The sequence below is a fragment of the Tenrec ecaudatus genome, chromosome 10 (assembly GCF_050624435.1).
Source record: "Tenrec ecaudatus isolate mTenEca1 chromosome 10, mTenEca1.hap1, whole genome shotgun sequence".
In the NCBI taxonomy this organism is placed as follows: domain Eukaryota; kingdom Metazoa; phylum Chordata; class Mammalia; order Afrosoricida; family Tenrecidae; genus Tenrec; species Tenrec ecaudatus.
This window is the reverse complement of record NC_134539.1, coordinates 49,735,937-49,758,288: the sequence shown is the minus strand read 5'-3', so window position 1 is coordinate 49,758,288 and position 22,352 is coordinate 49,735,937. Positions and strand designations below refer to the sequence as shown.

Below are 22,352 nucleotides of genomic sequence, written 5' to 3'. Positions count from 1 at the left end.
CCCTCCCTGTTCCCCTGGTGACTGAGAGCGGAAGCAGCTCGACTAGGAATGCTACTGTTCTTAGAGGAAACCGGGGAGCCTCAAGGAGCTTGTCTTCAGGGAAGGACCCAAGACAGGTAGCCCAAGTCCCACACGCTCCCCAGAATGTCACCTCAGATCTGGGAAGATCCTTCTACCTCAGCATTCAGGAAGTGAGGCTGTGAAGGCATTCCTTTTAGTCCTCTGGTGCTTTAAGCTCTTCCTCGTCTCAGGGCCCCCACATGGTGTGGCTGCTCCCTTTGCCTAGAATGCTTGGTCCTTAAGCTTTGGTCTCTGAAACTCAGGCTCAGTTTCCTTGCTTCCCCTCCGAACCCACTGGAAAAGATGGACAGCAGACAGAACCATCCGAGCCGTCAAGAGAGACGTCGGTTCTTGTAGTTTGGGGTGCGGACCTCTTGTAGAGAACTGTGCTTCTTCACTAGACTCAGAGGCTGGGAGTCTCCGACAGCTGGATTTCAAGTCTGTAAGTGACTTGTTGGATGGGAGTGGGTTGTCCCTCGCCTATAACTTTTAAGCTTTTAGGAAAGATGAGGATTCATCAGCAGGAATGATCTGGAATTGGAGCTACTAGAAGGAAACTCTTAGTGAAAAGGCTAAGCTTGGAGCTTTATGAAGGACATCCGTGTGCAGGTGCGTGCATCTGAGTGTCGGGGGTGTTTGGTCTGAGTCCGTCGAGCAGTGGGATCATGAACAGAAGTGTGTCTAACAGTCACTTGGCTGTGTAGTCCTTGTCTAGCTCTAGTTCAGGTTCTTAGAGGTCTGTATTTTCTAAGTAGAGTCCTTGGGTGGGACACATGCTTACACCACGTGGCCGCTAACTACAAGGCAGAAGATGGAGTAAGACACACCTTGGGGGAAAGGCCTGGCAATCTACTCCCCAAGTCAGCCACTGAAAACTTACCACTCACAGTTCTACTCGGACCTGGGTCTGAGCCGAGGGCCAGTGGTTTGATTTTTAGTATTCTGATGGGGGTTGAAATGCTTCGCCATATAGCCTAAGGCAGGGGTCCTCAAACTTTTTAAACAGGGGGCCAGATCAGTGTCCCTCAGACCTGTTGGAGGGCTGGACTAGAGTTTATTAAAAAAAAAACTATGAACAAATTCCTATGCACACTGCACATATCTTTTGAAGTAAAAAACCAAACAGGGCAAAAACACCCGGCGGGCCGCATGTGGCCCGCGGGCCGTGGTTTGAGGACCCCTGGTAAGGGGTCCACGATCCAGTGAAGATTGAGAATGGCTGTGTGTAGAACGCAAAGGGGCTATCCCTGAAGTCTCCATTTGCGGGTCAGCATCCATCCCTGCACTGAAGAAATGACGTCCCTGGGAAGCAGCTAGACATCGGGATGGAGGAGCTGGGGCGCTAAGAGTCTGGCTGGTCTCAGCAGGACGGACAAGGGAACCTTAGTGGGGGACCCTGCTTCCAGACTCAGCACAGTGGAGCCGGAACACGCCAGGACAGCTACGACAAGTCAGACAGAAGGAGGAGTGGACACGGGACGGCGTGACCTGCTGTGGCCGTGGGGTCCCCTACCTTCTCATAGTACTGGATGTTCTTGTCTGCCATCCCCAGGAGCAGCTGGCGGAAGTCCTGTCTCTTGCCGTTCTGCCATCTGTCCATGTCAGCTTTCAGGTCGGCATTGAAACACTCCACCCGGTCCTGGCACTTCTCCACGTCGGTCGGCACCTGGAAGGGGCGGCACCGAGCGGGGGTGTTTGCGATGTGTAGCTGGCTGTGGCCCGCCTCGAGCCCCTCCGCACACGCGAACGTCGCTGCGTGAAAATCCCACCAACACACTCTTTTCTCCGCAGGCATTTCGTTGTGGTTTTTTAAGCAGAACCTTGGATTTCCAGGTCTAAAAGAGTTCTTCTCAAAGGGCCCATCCTGACTCAAACCCGCTAAGTTCTGGGAAGCTCTGAAAGAGTCTGTGGCTGACAACCAGTAGTTAGAGACGCTGCCATTTGAAGAGTCAAAGACACCCTTGGTATCTCTTTAGGATGCAGATCCGGACAGACCTGTGAGCATCCAGCAGGGCTCGGCCCCCTCCCATGCCCCTCCCACCTGAGAAGCAGCTAAGGTAAGTTTCCAACTCCACGTGGAAGGTGGACTGCTCCTCTCCTTGTGGAGTTTGATAACAGCTATCCTCACTTAATCAGAAAATCAACTGCAACAACCAGTGTGCGAGGCCATTGGCTAGCTTCCTCCTCTGAATCCCACATTACAAATAAACTGGACACTTTTCTATGCACCCCTTCTGCCCCCTAAAACAACCCTCAAAACTCACTGCTTGAGTCAATTGCGACTCATCGTGACCCCATAGCACAGGGCAGAGCTACCCTCATGGATTTCTCAGACTGTCAACTCTTCATGGGAGAAGGCCTCCTCTTGCCTCCACAGAGCAGCTAGTGGTTTTGAACTGCTGGTCTTGTGGTTAGCAGCCCAACCTTAACCACCACGCCACCAGGCTCCTGAGAGCAGATAATAAAAAGGGAAGAGTTGGTTGGGCCTTGGAGAATTATTCATGCAAGCCAAGAGTCGGAAATGCAAAGGCGAATAAGAGAGCGGGCTATTTCGTTTTCCTTCCAGGGTTTTAGAAGACAGCCTCAAATTGCGACTGCCACGTGAATCGCACAACTTTCCGCTTGTTGGGTGTGCGTTCTCCGTCACACACAGCCGGGGAGAGCCATGTGGTGATGCTGGTTGTCCAAAGCCCGCTCCTCTCCTAACACACCTTCTCTACAGGCCCTGATGCTAAAAAACATTACCAATCTACCTCAGAGAGTGATTCGAATGTTAAAGGAGGTAATACGCATAAGGCCTCTGGTGTCTGCTAATATGTTGGCGGCTCCCTAGATGTCCGCTTACAGTGGGATGGAAATTATACACCATCACTCACAAAAGATCATTTGCATAGTTCAAGTCAAGACTGTTTCACCAAGCTTTACTCCTGATAAGGGGCCTGGTGGCACAGAGGTTATGCGCTGGGCTGTGCCCCACAATGTCCGCAGTTAGAATCCACCAGCCTCAGACAGACAGGGCTTCCTGCGCCCACCAGGAGTCACAGTCTCAGAGGCCCGCAGTCTCAGCATCAGAATCAACTCGAGGGCAGTTGAGTTTGATGGTTTTACGCCGTACAGAGTCAAAGAGATTTCTTTTTTGTTCTCAAAATATAACTTATGCCCCTATTATTATGTATGTTTCCAAACTCCATGCCTCCCTCAGCCACTCTCCTCCACCCTGAGATTGCACCACCGATGGGAGATGAGTCAACACTAAATGACACTGTTATTGACACTTTCCTGGGCCGGCGACAGGTGAGACACGTGAAGGGAGAGGATGGATTAGCGCAACCTGGTGGAGACAGACTCAACAGAGCTCCCTACCAACTAACTACACTTGGGAACCAAGCTGTGGGGAGGAAGTCTGAGAAGAGCCTAAGGTTCTAGGCTGCGGGGCCAAGGCTGGCAGCAGTGCCACCGCCAGACCCAGGATAAAGGACTGCTGGTCCCACTGCTGTTTTATACAAGGGACTCTCCATTGTCACGAGACTCCTAGGCCTGGCTTGTTTTTAAATAGCAGGATTGCTAAGCAAGTAAAGTGTGCTTTGGTGTGGCCCAACAGATGGACGGTGAACACTGGGTGTGCTAATAGAGTGCAGAGCAGTGGCTCTCAACCTTCCTAATGCCACGACCCTTTCACACAGTTCCTTATGTGGTGGTGACACTCCCGCCAACCAATACATTATTTCAATGCTACTTCATACTGTCATTTTGCTACTGTTATGAATCAGGTGACCCCCGTGAAAGGGTCGTTCAACTCCCCCCAAAGGGGTCTCGACCCACAGGTTGAGAACTGCTGCTGCAGAGGTATTCACAAGTTAGTCTTCTAAAAGGAGCCCGGTGGACCGGGGTGTGGGGTGTGGGGTGCGCGTGTGTGTCAGTTGTTAAAGTGCTCAGCAACTAACCCAAAAGTCGGTGGTCTGAAGCCCTCAGCTGCTCTGCGGACGGAGCGTGAGGCTGCCAGCAGACTGCTTCCATCAAGAGGACAGCCTTGGAATGACCGGTACTGGGTCCCTCCTGTCTTACAAGGTCGCTGTGGGCTGGAATTGGCTCGACAGCAACGGGCTTGGATCTGGGAGGGGGACGGTTGCAGTTATGCTCACTAAGTGATAAGAAGCCCTTTCTCTCCTGCAAGGGCTCCTGTGGCCGAGACATGGAGTCTTGGGGTTAAAAGCTGCTGCCGGGAGGTGTCTTGGCAACAAGCACAGTTAGAGAGGAGGAGCTATGAGACCGTGGAGAAGAGCAGGCTGTGAGGCCGGGGAGGCCCCAGCAGAAGGACGGGGTGGTAGTGGGAGCCAAAGACAGCTGCTCCCTCTGCTTTCAGAAAGCCCACAGCAGAGCACGGTCCAGATTTAATTCAGCCTTTTGATTTCGCAGCTCTGTTCTGGAAAGGACTGGTTCCTCCTAGGACTGGCCACCATGCGACCTGACAAAGCCATCTCCGAGGAGGCGGGAATCTAGTGCGAAGCCTATTTGACCGCAAAGGAGCTCCCTGGGCAGAATCTTTAAAACACAGCATCTTGCGTTTCCAAACGAGAGCAGGGACAGAGCTTGTTGCTTCTTTCTTCCTTCCCCCAGGCCAGGAAAAGTACCTCCCATGCTTACATCTGAGGTCTGAATTATTAGGAGGATTTTTTTCTTTTTTTAAAGATGTCAACACAGTCCTTCAGTTCAAACAAGACAGAGACGTGGGCAGGGCAGAGAGCATCCAGAGAGCCACGGGGCAGTTGTACACACTGCTGACTTTCTACCCTGGGCCCCCCTATGACACGGAAGAGGACAGACTGGGGGCAAGTCTCAGTGACCTATACTGGGCCAATGGCAGGAGTCCCAGTCCTATTACCCGGCTCCCCATAAACGTGTGCAACCTCCATTCTCAGCACAGACTACAATGAGTGACACACAAGTGATTTCCCAAGCATGTGTTTGTTCTATGCCTGTGGTAGAAAGCACGCCGACGGTAGACAGACTAGGTCATTTACTGAGCTGCCCGGTGGCCTGCCTCCTTCCCCATGCAATGGGAAAAACAGCAGCGCTTTCCCTCTGGGCCTCGGATGGCTTCTGCAGTGGTCAGGGGAAGCAAAGAGCAGAGACAAACGCAGCCGCCCAGTGAGGGTGGAGTGCCATTCCGGAGGATCAAGTTTCAAATGCCCAACGCTGCTTCCTTTCCAGGTATGTATGAACATGGCAGGAAGAGCAAGACCCCAGGCAGAAGGCAGATGTACCAGGTCTGAAGCCAAACTATTTCCCTGAGTGCCCCTGCCATTCACCTTACTAGTGTTACCACCCACGTCTTTGTAAAGCAAAGGCTGTCTCCAATCACACACGGCAGCGGGGGCAGAGCACCACACAGCTCCAGATTCTGACTGCCGGTCGGTCGCCACCGGGGCTCTCCTGCTGAAGGTCAGTGTGCTCCTGGGGCCCTGGTGGAGTCATGGTTACATGGCAGCGGGTGGCAACCCGCAAGATCTCGCAGTTGAAAACCACCAACCACAACAAGGGAGGAAGACGGACGGGGCGGGACTTTCTACTCCCATAAAGCGTTACCGTCTCATACACCCACAGGGGGAGTTCTACTGTCCTATCGGGTCGTTAGGAGTCGCAGCGACTCGATGGCAGTGAGTGAAACCAAACGATTATTGTGTGAAATGAACGAGGTCCTACCTAAAAAGTGCTCAGCGCCCGGTACGCACCTGCATTTTGACCTCATTCCTTTCCCTTTTCACCCAAATGGGGAGGAGGAAGCCCGCAAGCAGAGTGACCCCCATATGACGGAGACCCACCCCACCCAGCCCCCTACCTGGGCACCAAACATGGCGCGGAAGGGCGTCAGGCACCAGCTAGGATGGTGCTTCTCCGCCTTCTGTGTTGACGAGCCAATGACTGCTGCCTTCCCCTCTTCCTGCCTCCATCCAAACAAGTTGTGGTCCTACTATGTGCTAACATACATATTTATGCATCAGGAAAGAGCGAAAAACTCTACCCTGACAGCATGTTTAGAACTCTCAGAAATGAGGCCTAAAGGGGAGCCAACAAGAAAATTCCGAGGACTGGCAGAGCCCATGGACACTGACCATCTGCGCTGTACCCAGCGGCTGTTCTATGCCACCCTGTCAATTTCCACTCATGGTGACCCCATGCAATGGAGTCCAACGGCCCTGGACGTTTCCTGGACCAATCCTTACAGACGCAAGTCTCCAGGTCTTTCCCCACGGATCTGTTGGCCAAGCACAAACTGCCAACCTTCAGCAGTCAAGGAAGTATCTAGAACAAGAGTGTGCACGCGCAGACAGCCGCGGCCACCCCACCCACACGTCTTCCCGGACCTTGGGGCGGTCTTCTTTCCTCAGAGCCGCAGCTTCCAGCTTGGCTTCATATTCTGCTTGCACTTGGTCCCTCTTCTTCAAGACGCCCTGCGGATGGAAGAGAGGAGACACGGGTAACACCGAGTCCACAGAGGAGCCTCAACTTTCAGGCCCCTAAACAGAAGCAAACTCACTGCCATTGAGTGGATGCCAACTCAACTCACAGCAGCCCTGTAGGACAGGGTAGGACTGCCCCTGTGAACTTCAGAGACGAGCTCTTTGGGGACTAGAAACGTAGCTGGTGGTTTTGAACTGCCGACCTTGCGATGAGTAACCCAACGCGTAACCGCTAGATCACCAGAGCTCTATTAACCCTAACCCTCCCCAAATCAGTGACAGCACAGGCAGGCCCAGCCATGCACCCACACCCGGGGCAGTTTGGCCTTGTCATGTAGGCTACCAGGTGACACGTGACCTGAACTCTGGGAGAGGCAGGGGAAGAGGAGGGAGGCAAGGAGAACCACACTTGGATAGGATTTCTAGCCAGCAATTGCCTGATGCTCGGGGGAAAGGATTCTGGGAAGGGCCAGGAGGGAAAGAGTGCCTGTCCGCAGCCACACTGATGGGAGGGCTCCAGGCTTTCCCACTGGGGAGAGCACTCGGCAGTGGCAGGCTGTGGAGCTTGGCAGGTCACATGGCAGGCTACCCTCCGAACGCTCAGTGGAAAAGTCCAAGGCAAGGAAGTTCGTGCCTCTTGCCGGCACTGAATCAATCCCTGGTTGAACGGCTTAATCCATTAGCCACTCATCTGTTGCCTTTGATGGGCCAGATGTGGGGTCCCTGGTGGTATCAAGGATTACATGTTGGGCTGCTAACCGCAGGTCAGCAGTTCAAAACCACCAGCTGCCCTGTGGGAAAAAGCTATCTACTCCCATAGAGAGTTACAGTTTCAGAAAATCACAGGGGCAGGTCTATCCTGTCCTCTGTACGGGGTCAGGCAGTGAGTTGTTGGCTATGGGCTGGATGTGCACAGAGCCAAGAGACACAGACCCCACCTGAGGTGGGACAGTCTGGGAGGAGTGCTGACAGTGTAATACTGAATGTGCCACCAAAATCATCACAAGCCCAAAATTCATCAATATATTCATTCTCTCTCTTCAGTTTCACTTCTGCTATGTAATCTTGTTATTATTTACATTATATATATGTCCCTTTTGTTTGTGGAATAGAATGCCAGGGGGAAAAATATCCATCAAATCAGAGTCAGGATCCCATTAACCCCCTCCACCCATGTACCCTACATGTGTTTTTGAAATCCTTTTTCCACCCTCCTTCCCTCCCTCCCCTCTGGCCTTGTGTTGTGGTCGTCATTAAAGTCTCATCCTTTGGTGTGAAAACTATTTTCCCCCCTTTATAATCAAGGTGTCATAAAATATGTATCTTAATGAGATTCACTAACTTTTGTCCATGTCTTAAGGTATTTGACGGATTCATCATTGTTTGAAGACGCCCATACTAGTCCATTGGCATTGGGTGACTGTGCCCGCTTGCGGATCCATTCCTCTACTGCCAGGGGTTGTGATGGTTTCCATCTTTCAGAAATGATCTTCGACCACCACGTTGGAATGTGACAGCAGCACAGCTTGGGGCCTCTTAGCCCCTCTGCTGAGGGAGCCAAAGCCCTTAGGGGCCGGGTGCGAAGAGGAGATGGAACAAGTCCCACCCAGCCCAGAGGTGTCCCCCCAAAGCAGGGCAGGGAGCCCCACATGCCCAGACCCCATTCCCAGGTAGCCAACAAGACGTACAGTGGCGGGACCTGTTCGAGGCTGCACCGCGGGCTAATAGCATGGTAGTGACTCACTGGGGCCCTGCCTGCACCCTAGGACAGCTGCGGTTTCACAGTCTGTGGCCCAACCACTCTCAGGGCTGGGAAACTTGTTTTGAATAATCAAGTTAAGCTGTTTTAAGAGTTTCATTCTTGTTGAAAGCGCCTCTGTCCACACTTGACAGCAGTCTGCGAGGACTGGCCTCCCACGGGAACACCACGGGCTCTGTTGACAGGACTGGGCCGACTGATGTGGCTTGTGAGGTGGGCTGGGACCTCTAGCAGGTTGAAAGGTCCAAGAGCTCCTCTGATCCAGACGGCATCTGCAGCGAGGACCCCCCTCCCTGTGTGCCTTTCGGAACATGTGGGTCATCTCAGCTCCGGGTCTTCATGGGGGTCGCCGGCCCTGCAGGTGACCGCACATCAACCAGGTGCATAGAGACGCTTTACTCATTTCTTTTGTGTCGGCCCCTGCAGTCATCCTCGCGTGGGCCTGTCGGTCCTGCCTTAGTTCATCTGGCTCCATCTGCTCAGTCAAGTATTTACTGGTGCCCCTTCCAGGGGCTGGGGGCGCAGCAACGGGCCAAACTCACACAGCCTTGACTCCACACAGCTCATGTCTTAAAGGGGAAGTAGTCGGTGGGCTGTAAGGTCGCTCTAGGGGTCGTGGGGAAAACCAAAATCCAGCGGGGAGGGAGAGACTGCACACACGGTGACCCGGGAGGCTGCACTTTACATCAATACAAGAGAGCCCCTTGGACACTAAATAAATTCAATGACTTCGTCATTTCAAAGTGGTCCTTGCCATCCGGAATTTTACTATCTTTCCTTTCAAAGAAAGACGGGGGGAAGGGGAGCACAGGGAAGGGATGAATCACCAGGGTGCAATAAAGCATCAACGAAACACACTATCTTCCTCTGGTTCCTTGAGGCTTCCTCACGCCCCACTACCATGACCCCAGTGTGGCTTCAAAATTCAGACCAGACTGGAACATGGACACAGGTATAGAAAGGGATGGGCGCTCACGACACACAGAATCCAGGAACAGGAGTGGGAATAGTGATACCAGAAGGGTAGGGGGAAGCGGGGGAGAGGAAGGGAGAAAGGGGGAACCAATCGCAATGATCAACACATAACCATACACCCCTCTCCAGGGAGAGGAACAACAGAACACATGGGGGACGGGACACAGCGGTCAGTGTGAGAGATGAAAATAATAATAATCCATCAGGGGGCTTTGGGGGGGGGAGAAGAGCTGACACCAAGGGCTTAATAGAAAGGGAATGTCTAGAAAGGAATGGAGGCGACAGGTGTACAAACATGCCTGGTTCGAGTGATGTATGAATTGTCACAAGAGCTGCACGAGCACCCAATAAAATGATTTTAAAAAGGAAACAAAGATGGGACAAATGCCTCGTCTTCAGCAAACACACTGAAAAGGGGGGAAAGAGATGGAGAGAGAGGCGAGACTTAACATTATTTCAACAACACGACCATTGCTTCTGACTCGGCGAGGTGCGGGTGGGAGGGCCTGTTAAAAGCCGTGATGCAACGAAGGAGGGAATCTGAGGCGCGATCCTGCGGCGCCTTTGCTTTCTTAAAAAGAATGCTCGCATCTCCGAGGTGTGTACTGTACTTATTTGCACGTTTTTTTCTTTTATACACGGCAAACTATATATTTTATTCATTCATGTTCAGAAACAAAAAGCGTGCCCCTGTTTCTAATAGAAAGTGGCATTTTCTTTGAAGTGGCCCTGGGGAGGCAGGTTGGCAGGACGGGCAACGAGCTGGCAACTGCTAGAGCCGGGGCGGGGGCGGGGGGGGGGCACGGGGACGTGCGGGCTCGCTCCACAGGGTTTGCTGTCAGAGAACACTCAAGAGCAGAAGCAGACTGGGGGATCCAAATGTTACCCACAAATCACAGGCACCCAGGCGTTGAAGTCCCTCTGGAGCTCTCGGTCTGCTGCAGCGTCCGGGCCTGCACCCTTTCGTCGCTTCTTTCTCCCTCTGCCCTCTGTCCCGGAATGGAGGCTTTGCACGGACTGCGCCGCTGGTCGAGGTCGCACGGAAGAGCGGATGCTTACACACCGGTGCTCCCTGTCACCACTGGGAAATCCCAGAGTCTTTCTACTTACTTTTCCCTGTGGTCCTTTAAAACATGACATCCACATGCATCCTTCATAAACCTGCATCTTACTATGTTTACTTTGTGAGACAGGGGATGCTCACCTGAGCCCAGTGAATTGTGGTGCCGACTAGATGGGAGGCTGTCAGAAAAACGGGGTGATCTATTTTGGAATCCAGCCCTTAGGAGTGAAGATGGTGAGACTCGGCCTCCGTCTTTGCACATGTTTCCAGGAGGCCGTGGTTAGAAATGTGAAGTGAGGCTCTGCAGGCGCCGTCGGGCTGTGAATTGGAGATGCCTGGATCGTTGCTTTCCCTCTGGGATGCAGCACTTGAGGAGAACTGGTCCAAGGTGAATCTCACCTTAGGCCCCCTTTGCCTCGATGCTGTGTCTCTAATCCAGCCTGTGATCAGGGGACTGGGTCATGTCATTGCTTGGGTGAGAGCTACAGCCTTCTACACACTTGCTTTCATTGTTCATCCATGACAGCAGAGCACCCTTGCTATCTGCTACCTGGTGTCCTGTGGCAGTCTGCTCATGGGTCTTCTACTACCTGTCATGTGACAGTCTGCTCATGGGTCTACTACTACCTGTCACCCAGCCTCTATACGACGTTGAAAATCGTCCCTTCCAGGTAAACACTGTACCATGTATAACTCTCCCTCCATAAAGCTGAGTGGCCTCCCTTTTATTCCTTAGAATAAAACCCAGACTCTTGTTAACCCTGGCCTTTAAGTTGCTACATGACCTGGCTGCCATCTATCTCTTTGACCTCACCTGCTACCTGTCACTCCCTTGTTCAAGGAGCTACATCTCTCCAGTACAGTGTTTGTAAGAGGCCTTCTGCAAACTGGGTGCTCAGAGCCTAAGTTCTATGGCAACTCTCTCCTCCAAGATCGTATTTTGTTATTTTTAATCCTTTGACCACAAGCGCTAGAGCACTTCCTCTGGGTGGACCTGACACTCAAAGAGACGGTCGCTTGCTTGGGCACAAAGTTCCCCCACCTCTTTAGTTGAGACCCAGGTGCTGTTCTTTCTGACATGTGGACACCATATGTTTTCTTCACCATACTTTGTTACAGTGCCCGTATCTTCTGTGATCTTCAAGATCTATTACCTTCGCCTGAATGTGTGTCATGAACTTCACGTTTTCGTACCAGGTGAAATGTGCTGAGGCAAGGGTGATGGATACATGGGACTCATGCCATTCTCTCTGCCTTTGTACAGACTTGTAATTTTTTATTCTATCATTTTCACACCCTTCTCAAGTGGTGGCCCCTGGGTGGCGCTAACAGCTTACCGTGCATGGTTGCTAACCAAATGGCAAGAATTATGTCCACCCAAAGATGTCTTAGAAAATGAGCCTGGTGCGGAAAGCGAGCCATTGGAAACTCCATGGAAATAGTTCTACCCTGACACACACGAGGTCACTGCGAGCCTGAATTGATCCGATGGCCACCACAGAATCTGCCCACAACTTCCCGATTTTCTGTGGGCCCATTTGTGCAACGCACGGCTTTGTCTCAAGAGACTCGTGTCATGGAATAATCTTGTCACAACTCCACGACTTTCTGTTGTTCCATCTGTACAACCCAATGGTTTCTCTCCAGAGACTGGTGTCAAGGCCTAACCTGGTCCCTCGTACAAGGATGCCCTACATCTGCCCCAAAGCCCGGTTAATTGTTTAGAGGCATCCTTTGGAAAGTATGAAGGGAATTTGGAAGCATCGATACACAATACTGAGTCACGTCTTTCGCTCTCAACATTTTCTGGTTGGTTACAGAGACTGACCCCTTCCTGGGGCTCCTGGGATGCTCTCCCGCCTGTCCAATACAGGCTGGCACAAGCGGCAGAGCCAGCGGTCTCCAGGGTGGACAACTGAAAGATGTGATCCTGCTCCCCGCCCTGACTCTGCACACACAATTCAAGATCGGGAAGAATGTCCTCATAATGCTTCTCTCTCACCTCATGCACTGTTGCTAACCCGGAGCCACTCTCGTTCTTGTTCCTTTTGCGTCTCACCTCCACCACCTCTCCTCCCTGCCCTCCCTATCGGTCTGAGGAGCCCTTCCCTGGTGTGCTGTTATTCCCAATGATGTGTTTGAATGGCTCTCTTTCCGTTCCTTTCCCTGGGCAGACAGTACGTCCCTTCCATTCTGGAGGATCTTCCAGGTTTGCTTCTCCCATCACTTCTGCTCCTCAGGTTCTTCGCTTCTCCCAATCAGAAGTTCTCATCAGGCAGAGGTTACACCTCCGAGACAAATCCTCCATGGCTTTTGGATGTCACATTCCTGGCACTTTAACATCTTTGTCCTAGTGCCCGCTGTCCACTGTTGCGGTTGTGCTGCCACGTTTCCCCTGCTTTATCTTCCAGACCTTCTGCTTTAATCTCCACAAAGGTCAAATTATTCCGTTACTCTTCTCCCGTGTCAGGTTTTCATTTAATATATTACAACTCCTTGGACTCCCAGCGAAAAATAAGAATTTATTCAAAACCGCTTCGCCTTCATTAACTTCATGCACATGGTTTATCGTGTCTACTGATCCGTCCTCGATGCCACTCGATGGGTCTGATCCCCGCCGCCCCCAGCCCCAGAAAGGGGAAAACCTGTACCACCTGCACATAGGTAAAGATCACCTACATGGGCGAGACCTTGGGCTCCCAACTGCAAGCAAGCTCTGCAGTTCACGCCTGCCAGCTCTCCCACAGGCTGGCTGCTCCCGGGGAGAAGGGCAGTCTCCACAGCAGCGGTTCTCAATCTTCCCAGTGCCGCCACCCTTCCTCGTGTGGTGGTGGTTCCCACAACCAAAACATTATGGTCGTGACCCACAGGTTGAGAACCGCTGCTTTACAGGGTCAGGAAGAGTTGGAATTGGCTTGCGAGCTGGGCTTTTGTTTTGTTTTGAGGTACGACCAAGAATGGCATGTAAGTGTGCTAGAAGGAGCCAGCTTACCTTCATGGAGTCAGAGTACAAGATGTATTCCCTGAGCACAGGCAGAAAGTCCTCCGTCATGTCGTCCGTCAGCTCCTCCAAAGCCGTAGCGCAGTTTCCGATACAAGCCGACACGCCCTCCAGAGGCTCGGACAGCTCAGCCTCCAGGGCGCTCCATGTGGAGTACACTGGCCCGTACTCCCTCAGCTCCACCAGGTACTCTGAATCGGGCAGAGCAGCACACGCCAGCATTACGACAAATGGCAACGACCAGGTGCGCTTCTTTGGTCATTCTTCCGTTAACATCGTAACATGAGTCCACTCTGCCAGGTCCAGATGGATGCTGTACCTCTGGACAAGAGGCCCACATGCTTTCTAACAAAAAGTGGTAGGAGCTGTATCCACCCAGCGTCTTCAATACCCCCACCAGCTACATTCCCAAAGTAGATGTTCAAGTTTTTTTAAAAAGTCATAATGGAAAGAAACATTGTATGTTTGTTATATGTCTTACACAAGCAGACTTACACTCTCAGTCAGGTGTCATCCCAACACCTCGGTACAGTCGGAATTTAATGAACATGCCCTTAGGTGTGAGGAGTGCCTGAGTGACCTTCAGAACCTGCTGCAGGGCCCGCAGAGTACCGTCACTGGGTAAATGGAAGGGAGGACATATCAGCAGCAACGGGGCCCAACAGTCCAGGACACAGCAAAGTGCGTGGGGGTGAGAGGGGTGGGCAGGAAGTGGTGGCAAGAGCCAATTCCCCAGGTCAGCAGAGGTGGATTGGAAAGAAGCGGGGGGGGGGGGAGGGCAGGTGAGTCCACTTCAAGCCTATTCGCTCAGCGTGTCATAACCTTGGCCCACACAGGTCACTTTGTGATCCTCTGGCACAAAGTTCCTATTAGAAAAGATGGCCAAGTTGGTTTTTAAAATTAGTCTTCCTTTGGATGAAGGGAAGGGAGCTTTGGTGTTGTGAGTTATGCATTAGGCTGCTAATTGCAAGGTTGGCAGTTCGAAACCACTCCAGCCCTTCTGAGAGGGAAGAGGTTTTCTACTCCAGTAAAGAGGTACAGTCTCCATGACCCATGAGGGCACTTCTACTCTGTCCTGCAGGATTGCGATGCGTCCAAATGGATTTCAGGGCAGTGAGTCGGTCAGCCGTTGGGTGAAGGGCGGCTGTGTGGGTGTCTTGAATTTTAAAGCTAAAGTTACTCTTCACCTTTAGAAAAGTCACTGTCACTCAGAGCCACCTCGCAGACTGAGAACAGAGTAGAACTGCCCGGCAGGATTTCCAGGACTATCTCACGGAGCGGTGGGTGGGCTTGAACTGCTGAGCTTTTGGTTAGTACCCAAGTGCGAGAGGACAGCTATGCATTAGGAGCCCTGGTAACAGGTTTCGTTTTAAGCAACAGTGGAGAGATTGAAAGTGGCCAAAAGCCCTGAGACACGGCTTAGACGTGGTTGTTTACTATGTGAAAAGCAAATACCAGGCTGAGGTGCAGGACAAAGGATGGGGCTCTCAGTACTTCCCCCACACCTTGAATCTGTTAGATTTTGAAGGGAAACAGTGTCTAATTCAGTCGACTCTGCATGCCACCTGAGTCTGCCTATGGGCACACGGGAATGCCATTTCTATACAAGCCCTGGGCATGACCCAGATTTCAACCAAGAGCTCACCGATTTCTTCTTTGATGATCCGCTGGGCTATTCGATCGACGGTCCCCAGTTTGAGGGCAAATGTATCTAAATAGTCGCCTACAGCCGCGAACTCAAGAGGCCGACTGCGCAGCTTGTAGCCCCCGGTGACGTGCTTGACGGACTCGCCCACTCTGGTCAGCAGGGCCATCCCTTGTTTCTTGTGGGCGTTCAGGTCCTGAGGAGGATTCGGGGACAAACAGATGGTGCTTGTCACAGACAGGGCCCTTCCTGTCTACGCCTCCTTCCCGGGCATGGCCCTGCCTTGTCCTTATCTCCATTCTTTTATCTGTATCTCTAATTTTGAATGCCGCATCATGAGCGTACACCCAAGGCTTGCTCATCTTAACAGGAAAGGGGCCACCAGCACCTCCGTCCTGCCTCGCTTCTTCTCACTGCCATCCTGCAAAGGCAGCTGCCGGTGAGAATGGGCTGATGATGCCGTCTCCCCTTCTAACTTCCCACAGCCTCTATTGTTTAAACCCCATATATCCATAGGCCATCCTCTAACTAAAGAGCAGGTTGACTCGTAAAAGAAACAATTACATCTGTGAATACAGTGCTTCTTAAAAAATCATCTGTAACAGCGTCTGGGGTCTTAAAGGCTTGAAGGTAAACAAGCGGCCACCTAGCTGAGAAGCAACAAAGCCCACATGGAAGAAGCACACCAGCCTGTGCGATCACCAGGTGTCAAGGGATCAGGTATCAGGCATCATCGAACAAAAAATCTTACCATAGTGAATGAGGGGGGCAGTGCGGAATGAAGACCTAAAGCCCATTTGTAGGCCACTGGACATCCCCTTACAGAAGGGTCTCAGGGAGGAGACGAGCCAGTCAGGGCGCGATATAGCAACAATTAAAAATATAACTTTCCTCTAGTTCCTAAATGTTTCCTCCCCCCTTCTCCCCGACCCACTATCACAATCCCAATCCTACCTTGCAAGTCTGGCTAGACCAGAGGATGTACACTGGTACAGATGGGAACTGGAAACACAGGGAATCCAGGGCGGATGATCCCTTCAGGACCAGTGGTGCGAGTGGTGATACTGGGAGGGCATAGGGAGGGTGGGCTGGAAAGGGGGAACCAATTACAAGGATCTACATATAACCTTCTCCCTGGGGGATGGACAACAGAAAAGTGGGTGAAGGGAGATGTCGGACAGGTCAAGATATGACAAAATAATAATTTATAAATTTTCAAGGGTTCATGAGGGAGGGAGGGGGGAGCAGGGAGGGAGGGGTAAAAATAAGGACCTGATGCCAGGGGCTTAAGTGGAGAGCAAATGTTTTGAGAATGATGAGGGCAATGACTGTACAACTGTGCTTTACACAATTGATGTATGTATGGATTGTGTAAGAGTTGTATGAGCCCCTAATAAAATGATTTTTAAAAAATCAGCTGTAGTCAGGGGACAGCAAAACTAGATGACTGGAAGCAGAATAGCCAGGACAGAAAGACTGACAACACGGCCACTCTGAACGATGTCAGCGAGGTCACGGAACCAGGTGTGTGGAACGTGTTAAGTGGGAACCTTACTTGCTATGTACATTTTCACCAGAAACACAGTAACAGATCTTCATAAAAAAGGACAAACCAAAATAACCCCCCCTCCCCAGGCACCAGACCTTCCTATGACTACAACTGAAGGCTCTGGGTTCTTGAAAATGCTTCCGCAGAAAAACATATTTGGCGTGACACTATATCTAAATGATCTAATTGAACTGTAGAAACTCCACTTTCAAGTCCATCTTTAGAACGATGCCCCCAGTTAGCCAAATTAATTAGCATGCTGGATATAGTGCCCATCTGATTGCTCCACCCATTCTGACACAGATGAACATTTTGGTTTGAACACAGTTTATCCGAGCGTCCAACCACCTCCTCCTCCGGCATCACTGGCTTCTTCTGAAAGACACTGGGGGTTGGGCTCAGCCCGTGTCATCATAAGGACTAGACGGAGGGTGTGCATCTGCTATGGCAGAAGCCAATGAAAGTGAGACCAAATTACCCAGCGTCTACTAAAAAGGGGAGGAAAAAAAAGAAAAACTGCCATGCAGTTGATTCCAATCAGTGACCCAGTTGACCCAATTCAGGTTTCACAGGGGCAGGTAGCTTCACAGGGGCAGGTAGCCTCGACTCTCTCGAGGGGGTGGACCACTGACTTTGCTTGCCCTGACCGCGCCACCAGGGTTCCTGGTGTTAAAAGAGACAGAACTAGAATTTGTCCTGTTTAAAACTAACTCCTATTTACTCACTCACAAATCCTTCCTACATAGGTTACTACCCCCCACCTTTTTTAGGGGGGTGTGTTCAATAGAAATGATTGCACCCACAGGCCATTCTGGACTAGCGATCTCTAACGTAGGCAAGACCATGAGCTACACTATTGGGGAAGAGGATGGATTTTTACCTCATGAATAACTCCAAAGAATTCTCCCTGAGGATCCGTTTACTAAGAGATACTTGTTTAGAAAAAGAATACACGTTAGGCCTTCAAGAAACAGGCCTCTGGGGAAAAAGAGGCCCAAAAGCCTGATGAGGTTTGAAGAAACCAAGAACTAAGTAACCATGCTATGTGGTTTCCTCTGCTGTGGAGTGACATCTTCTCTACGGTCTGAATGTCAATCCGTGCTATCTGCCAGCACGTCTCAATGTTTGCCACTTTGAAAAAGAAAAGCGGAAAATACCTGACCTTCAAAACCCTTGGCCAACGTGGAACAAAAGACCCACAGCCTGAATATGGGACTGTGACCCCCCAAAACTAACCATGGGGCTGGAAGGAGAGACTGAGCACGTGGCCCCTTCCACAGACAATGAGAGGGGGCGCTGTGGGCTTGCTGGAGAGACCTGCCAGCAGGGAACAGAGAAATGCCCAGAGGAGCCAGTGAACGCTTACCTTGGGTTTGAATACATAAATACTTCTTTGGAAAACGGGACATGGCGGCAGCCAAGTAATGCTGAAGAACTCTTGACCAAGCCACATAATAGAAAAAGGAAGTTTGTACTCCCAACCCACAAAGACCCAGTTTCTGAGCCTCTTATGGAAGAATGACCTCGCTGAACAAGTCAGCCTCCCTGAAGGTCAGGTTCTTATCTCTTCAAGGATCCCCGAGCTAAAGAAGAGCAATGTTCTTTCCCTTTCGCTGAAAAGTGAGCTAAGAAAATGCTTTCCTCTGCTCTGGGCAATGAAAATATTCCAACTTCCTCTTCTTCTGCAAAGTTTTTCCCACTCTCCTCCTGAACTCTAATACGGAGATGTTGTTAAAGCCAACAGGCATCAGAAAAACAGTCATTGATGACACTTGCTGTACGCAGGCGCCTTTCAAGCAGGCGGCTTGTAGAGACCAAGCTGGATTTGTAAGAGGCAGTCCTAAGAACGCTGACTTGGGGGAGGAACATGTAACCCGGCCTTACCTTGGCAGTGAGGAAAACGTGAAAGTGCTCGTCGAAGGAGAGCACAGGGTGGTCTGCAATTCTTTTCAAGAATTTGTCCAGAGCTTTTCTTCTGGTCTCCACAAACTCCTCGGAAAACCGGTCCACAACACCTTTCACCACGAATTTCTCCGGAAGAGGCTATGCAGACAGTAAGAGAAATAAGTGTCCGGTACTTCGTGAGACGCTCAAGGGACAACGACTGGCCAGTAAGTCCTTCCTATTAGCCATGTGTCCAAAATCAGTATTTCTGAATAGGCCGGACCTTTACATAATCTCCAGTATACAGATTTCTGAACACAGAGAAGGAATAAATCACAATTACCCCGTTAATTTTATAATGCAGAAACAGTATTATAACACAGTCCCTGGAATACAGAATATCTACCTTGTAGACATTTAGCCAATAAACTCAATAGGATAATTACTCTTTGTAGTAGTTACATAATTTCATGTCAACTTGATAAATAAGCATCTAGCCTGTCAATCAGATCACAGCTTGATGATGCCTCCTTGTGGCCATGGCCTTCCCATGAGGATTCTGGGAACTTCCTCTCTCTTCCTCCCTGCTGGGACGCACTTTCTCCCTGCTTCACCTTCCTGTTGACAAGCCACATGTAGAGCCCTGGAGATGTGTCTACCACCACTGGATCCACAAGACTTTGCATCCACCTGTGATCTTCCTACATTTGGCATCATGAATGTGGCTGTGCGAGTCTGACGTTTGATTTAATGGAATCATATGGGCTAATATCGGACTTATGGACTTGATCTGGACTGGGATGGGGTGTTTTCTTACTATACAATTCCTCTTTGATATAAAGCTCTTTCTTATACATACTTGAGTGCCCCTGGAATTGCTTCTCTAGTCTACCTGGACTAACACACTCATATGCTTGATTTCAAAGTTCGAGCAAAATGTGGGGGGAAAAGCTTAAGAAAATGGAAAAAGGTAGATAACATCAACAACATGAAAATTGGTTTAGGTATTTAGTTAGGTTCTACATTTGATTAAAGGGGTAACTCACCAAGTGGGAAAATAAGAGCATAAGCTACACCAATGGTTAAAAAATAAACAGAAGCTCTCTCTAAAGTCACTTAGAGAGGGCTGGGCCATTTTGACGGACAATCATACAGTCTACTATGCCAGGAAGGGCAAATTGAAGATGAGTGATGTTACATTCACAGTCAAAAGAACATTTCAAGATCTAGCCATCTCAGAAGACAACACAGTTACTTACAGAATGGTATCTACAGAGCTACAAGGAAGAACCATGAATATGATTATTCAAATTTATGCACCAATCACTAATGCCAAAGACACAAAGCCTTGTCTTCCACAGCACACTCCACTTGTATTGTGCTGTCTCCAACAACAACTACTGTTCAGCTGGGTCCAACAACTGGTTGCACTGGCCACACACAACGCACAGACAATGCTTGAAGTTATGGGTTCGTTAGAGACGTTAACAGGTTACAAGTCAGGTGAGGGGGTGGTTTAGGCTCCTGTTGTCCAGTCAGGGGAGTCCATTCTCTGCTGTGCCCTCGAGAAGGCCTATCTCTGGCTCTCAGCCTCTTGTCCTGGTCTCTGCTTTGGTTGGGCAATGCTACAAAACTCTTTGAGGGCCAATAATAAATGTCTGAAGGGTACGCCATTCCACGACAAGACTCAACCCTCAACTTGAAGGCACTTAGCTCCGTAGGTCAGCAAACCCAGCTCCCCCCATTTAAGTGCCCAAAGGCACGCCCACTCCTTACACTCGCCTCATGCCCCGCAGCACTTGGTTTTCGTGCTCTGTGGACTGGAAAGACCGCTGCCCTCCCTCCTCCTCTAGCTTCTGCTTCTGGTATTCTTGCCCCTCTGCTGTGGAAGCAGTCTCCTGGATCAGGGAGGTGCAACGTGTAGAGATCTAAGAGGACTAAGAATGGGCTCCCCATTTGCTGGTAGTAGGATTCGCCCCCTTGAGCTTCTGAGTTGGCTCATTTTATACCCAGCAGGATGGTACTCACTAGGAATCCTATTACAAGCACTCAGAGCGGAATCCTATTAGTGTTTCCCCACCTTCTACTCAGGCTCATCAAGAAAAGGTTGTGCAGTGGCAGTTACCACGGCTATGTCTAGAACAGCCATATTAAGTAACTCACTGCATTTGCATAAAGGAATTGACTATTTTTGCCCACTTCTGGACTTTGGAACAGCTTAATAATTGCATTGATAATTCACTGGCGGTTGGAGTGAGGAAAATTAAAACAAAGATTAAGGATCAGCTCTTTCCCATCGCACCCTGAGGTGATCTGCCAAACTGCTTCACTGCTCACTTGACTCAGAAAACACAAAATCATGCAAATTAAGAGAGTCAAATCTTCGGGTCCATTTAAGAACACCTGTAAAACTGCCCAGGCCTTAAGGGTATGCATACCCAGAAACCACCTAATACTTGCAAGATGTCACTTTGCACAAGCTGAAGAACGTGAAAACAAGTCCCAGAAAGCCAAGTGTCCCTGACTTGTGTGTTCCCTTCCCAACACTACAATGGTGGAGTTGGTAGGTGTGCCCAGACCAAGCAGTGGGGCTGGACCCAGGGCCGGTGGCCCAAAAAGAGTGCTGAATGGTTGGTGCACATGTTTAAAAATGCAGTTCTGCTGAACTTAAGGGGTCTGATGGGGATTCTCTGGCCACTGAGCACATCCAGGTGAACAAAGCCGCCAAGATGCGACGCTGAATGTGCAGAGCTCATGGTCAGATCCATCCACACGTGCGCTCACGCTGCCACACTGGAAAGGAACTAATTGTTCTTAAACCTGAAGAGAAGCTTGCAGAGAAAAAAAAGACCTCCCAGAAGAAACTGAACAAGTAGAAACGTATGGCTCTGGAGTAAACTAAGCTTAAAATAAAAGTTAAAAAGGAAAAAGAAGGGTTGACATTTAGAATGTGATAGAATAGTTTTGGTGATAGAAATGACTACAAAGATTGCATAATAGATTTCTGTGAGAACAATGATGTATTCATTGCAAACTTAAAGAAAAAAACCCAACATAAACAGCAACTACATTGGTAGATCTTAACCATATGGATAAAAAGGAATCCAATTGACTACATCTGTGGAACAGCCATAGATTTCTAATATGCAAGTTCAAGTTGAAGCTGAAGAAAATGAAAACAAGTCCAGGAGAGACAACGTGTCCTTGAGTGTATCCCCACTCAAGTGAGAGACCATCTCATGAGCAGATTAGACACAATGATCAACAAAGACTGAAAACCAGGCGAGTCTGGGATGTGGCATTTCATCTGTGTGGGATGATATCAACTAAGTAAAGGATCATTAAAAAGGCAATAACGACCCCCACCCCCCATCCATTGGGGAGATGGTCATGAAGGTCAGCGAACAGACTTGGAATTATGTGCATTTCTTCTCTCTTTTTCCCTTTTCTTTTTAAAATCTTTTGTTTTCTTTTTGCTTGGTCTATGTCATAGTCGGCGAGTCTCCTTATATAAGATAGGCATGGGAAGCAAGCCCGAGGAGAGAGTAGCAGGACCAACAGTCCCGGGAAGACTTGGAGGGTGAGGGGGGCAGGGGAGGGTGCAGTGAGCAGGCAGGACCATGAACAAGGGAACAACTGGGGAATTAGAGTCAACAACAAGGAGGATATGGAGATCCTGGAGGTGTTGGAGCAACAGCAAACTAGCTAAGAGGAAGTGCTAAGAGGAGGAAATAGGGGGAAAGTGACAGTGGGGCAGGAGGAAGGTAAAAGGAAACAGAGGAAGGATCTAGGAAGCAAAGCAATGGATAAAGGTATAAGCATAGGTGTGTACATATATAAATACATTAGTGTACATATATAAATACATTAATCCACAAAAATAGAGGTACTGGCCTGTGTACGTATATTTACTTGGCAATACACTGTGGTGGTGGACAGACTTTGGGTCTCTGCT

At 50.1% G+C, this 22,352-nt stretch overlaps 1 protein-coding gene across 1 annotated transcript in view; it reads right to left on the bottom strand.

Annotated features, from left to right (window-relative positions):
* The window catches only part of SNX30 (sorting nexin family member 30), a 99,629-nt gene that overhangs the window by 6,849 nt on the left and 70,428 nt on the right, over positions 1–22,352 (bottom strand). The window contains exons 4-8 of the mRNA XM_075560340.1: positions 18,398–18,556; positions 14,965–15,160; positions 13,311–13,510; positions 6,426–6,512; positions 1,574–1,726 (exon numbers count right to left, since the gene is read on the bottom strand). Of these exons, the coding sequence (XP_075416455.1) occupies positions 1,574–1,726; positions 6,426–6,512; positions 13,311–13,510; positions 14,965–15,160; positions 18,398–18,556 (795 nt within the window). The remainder of the gene's footprint in view (positions 1–1,573; positions 1,727–6,425; positions 6,513–13,310; positions 13,511–14,964; positions 15,161–18,397; positions 18,557–22,352) is intronic.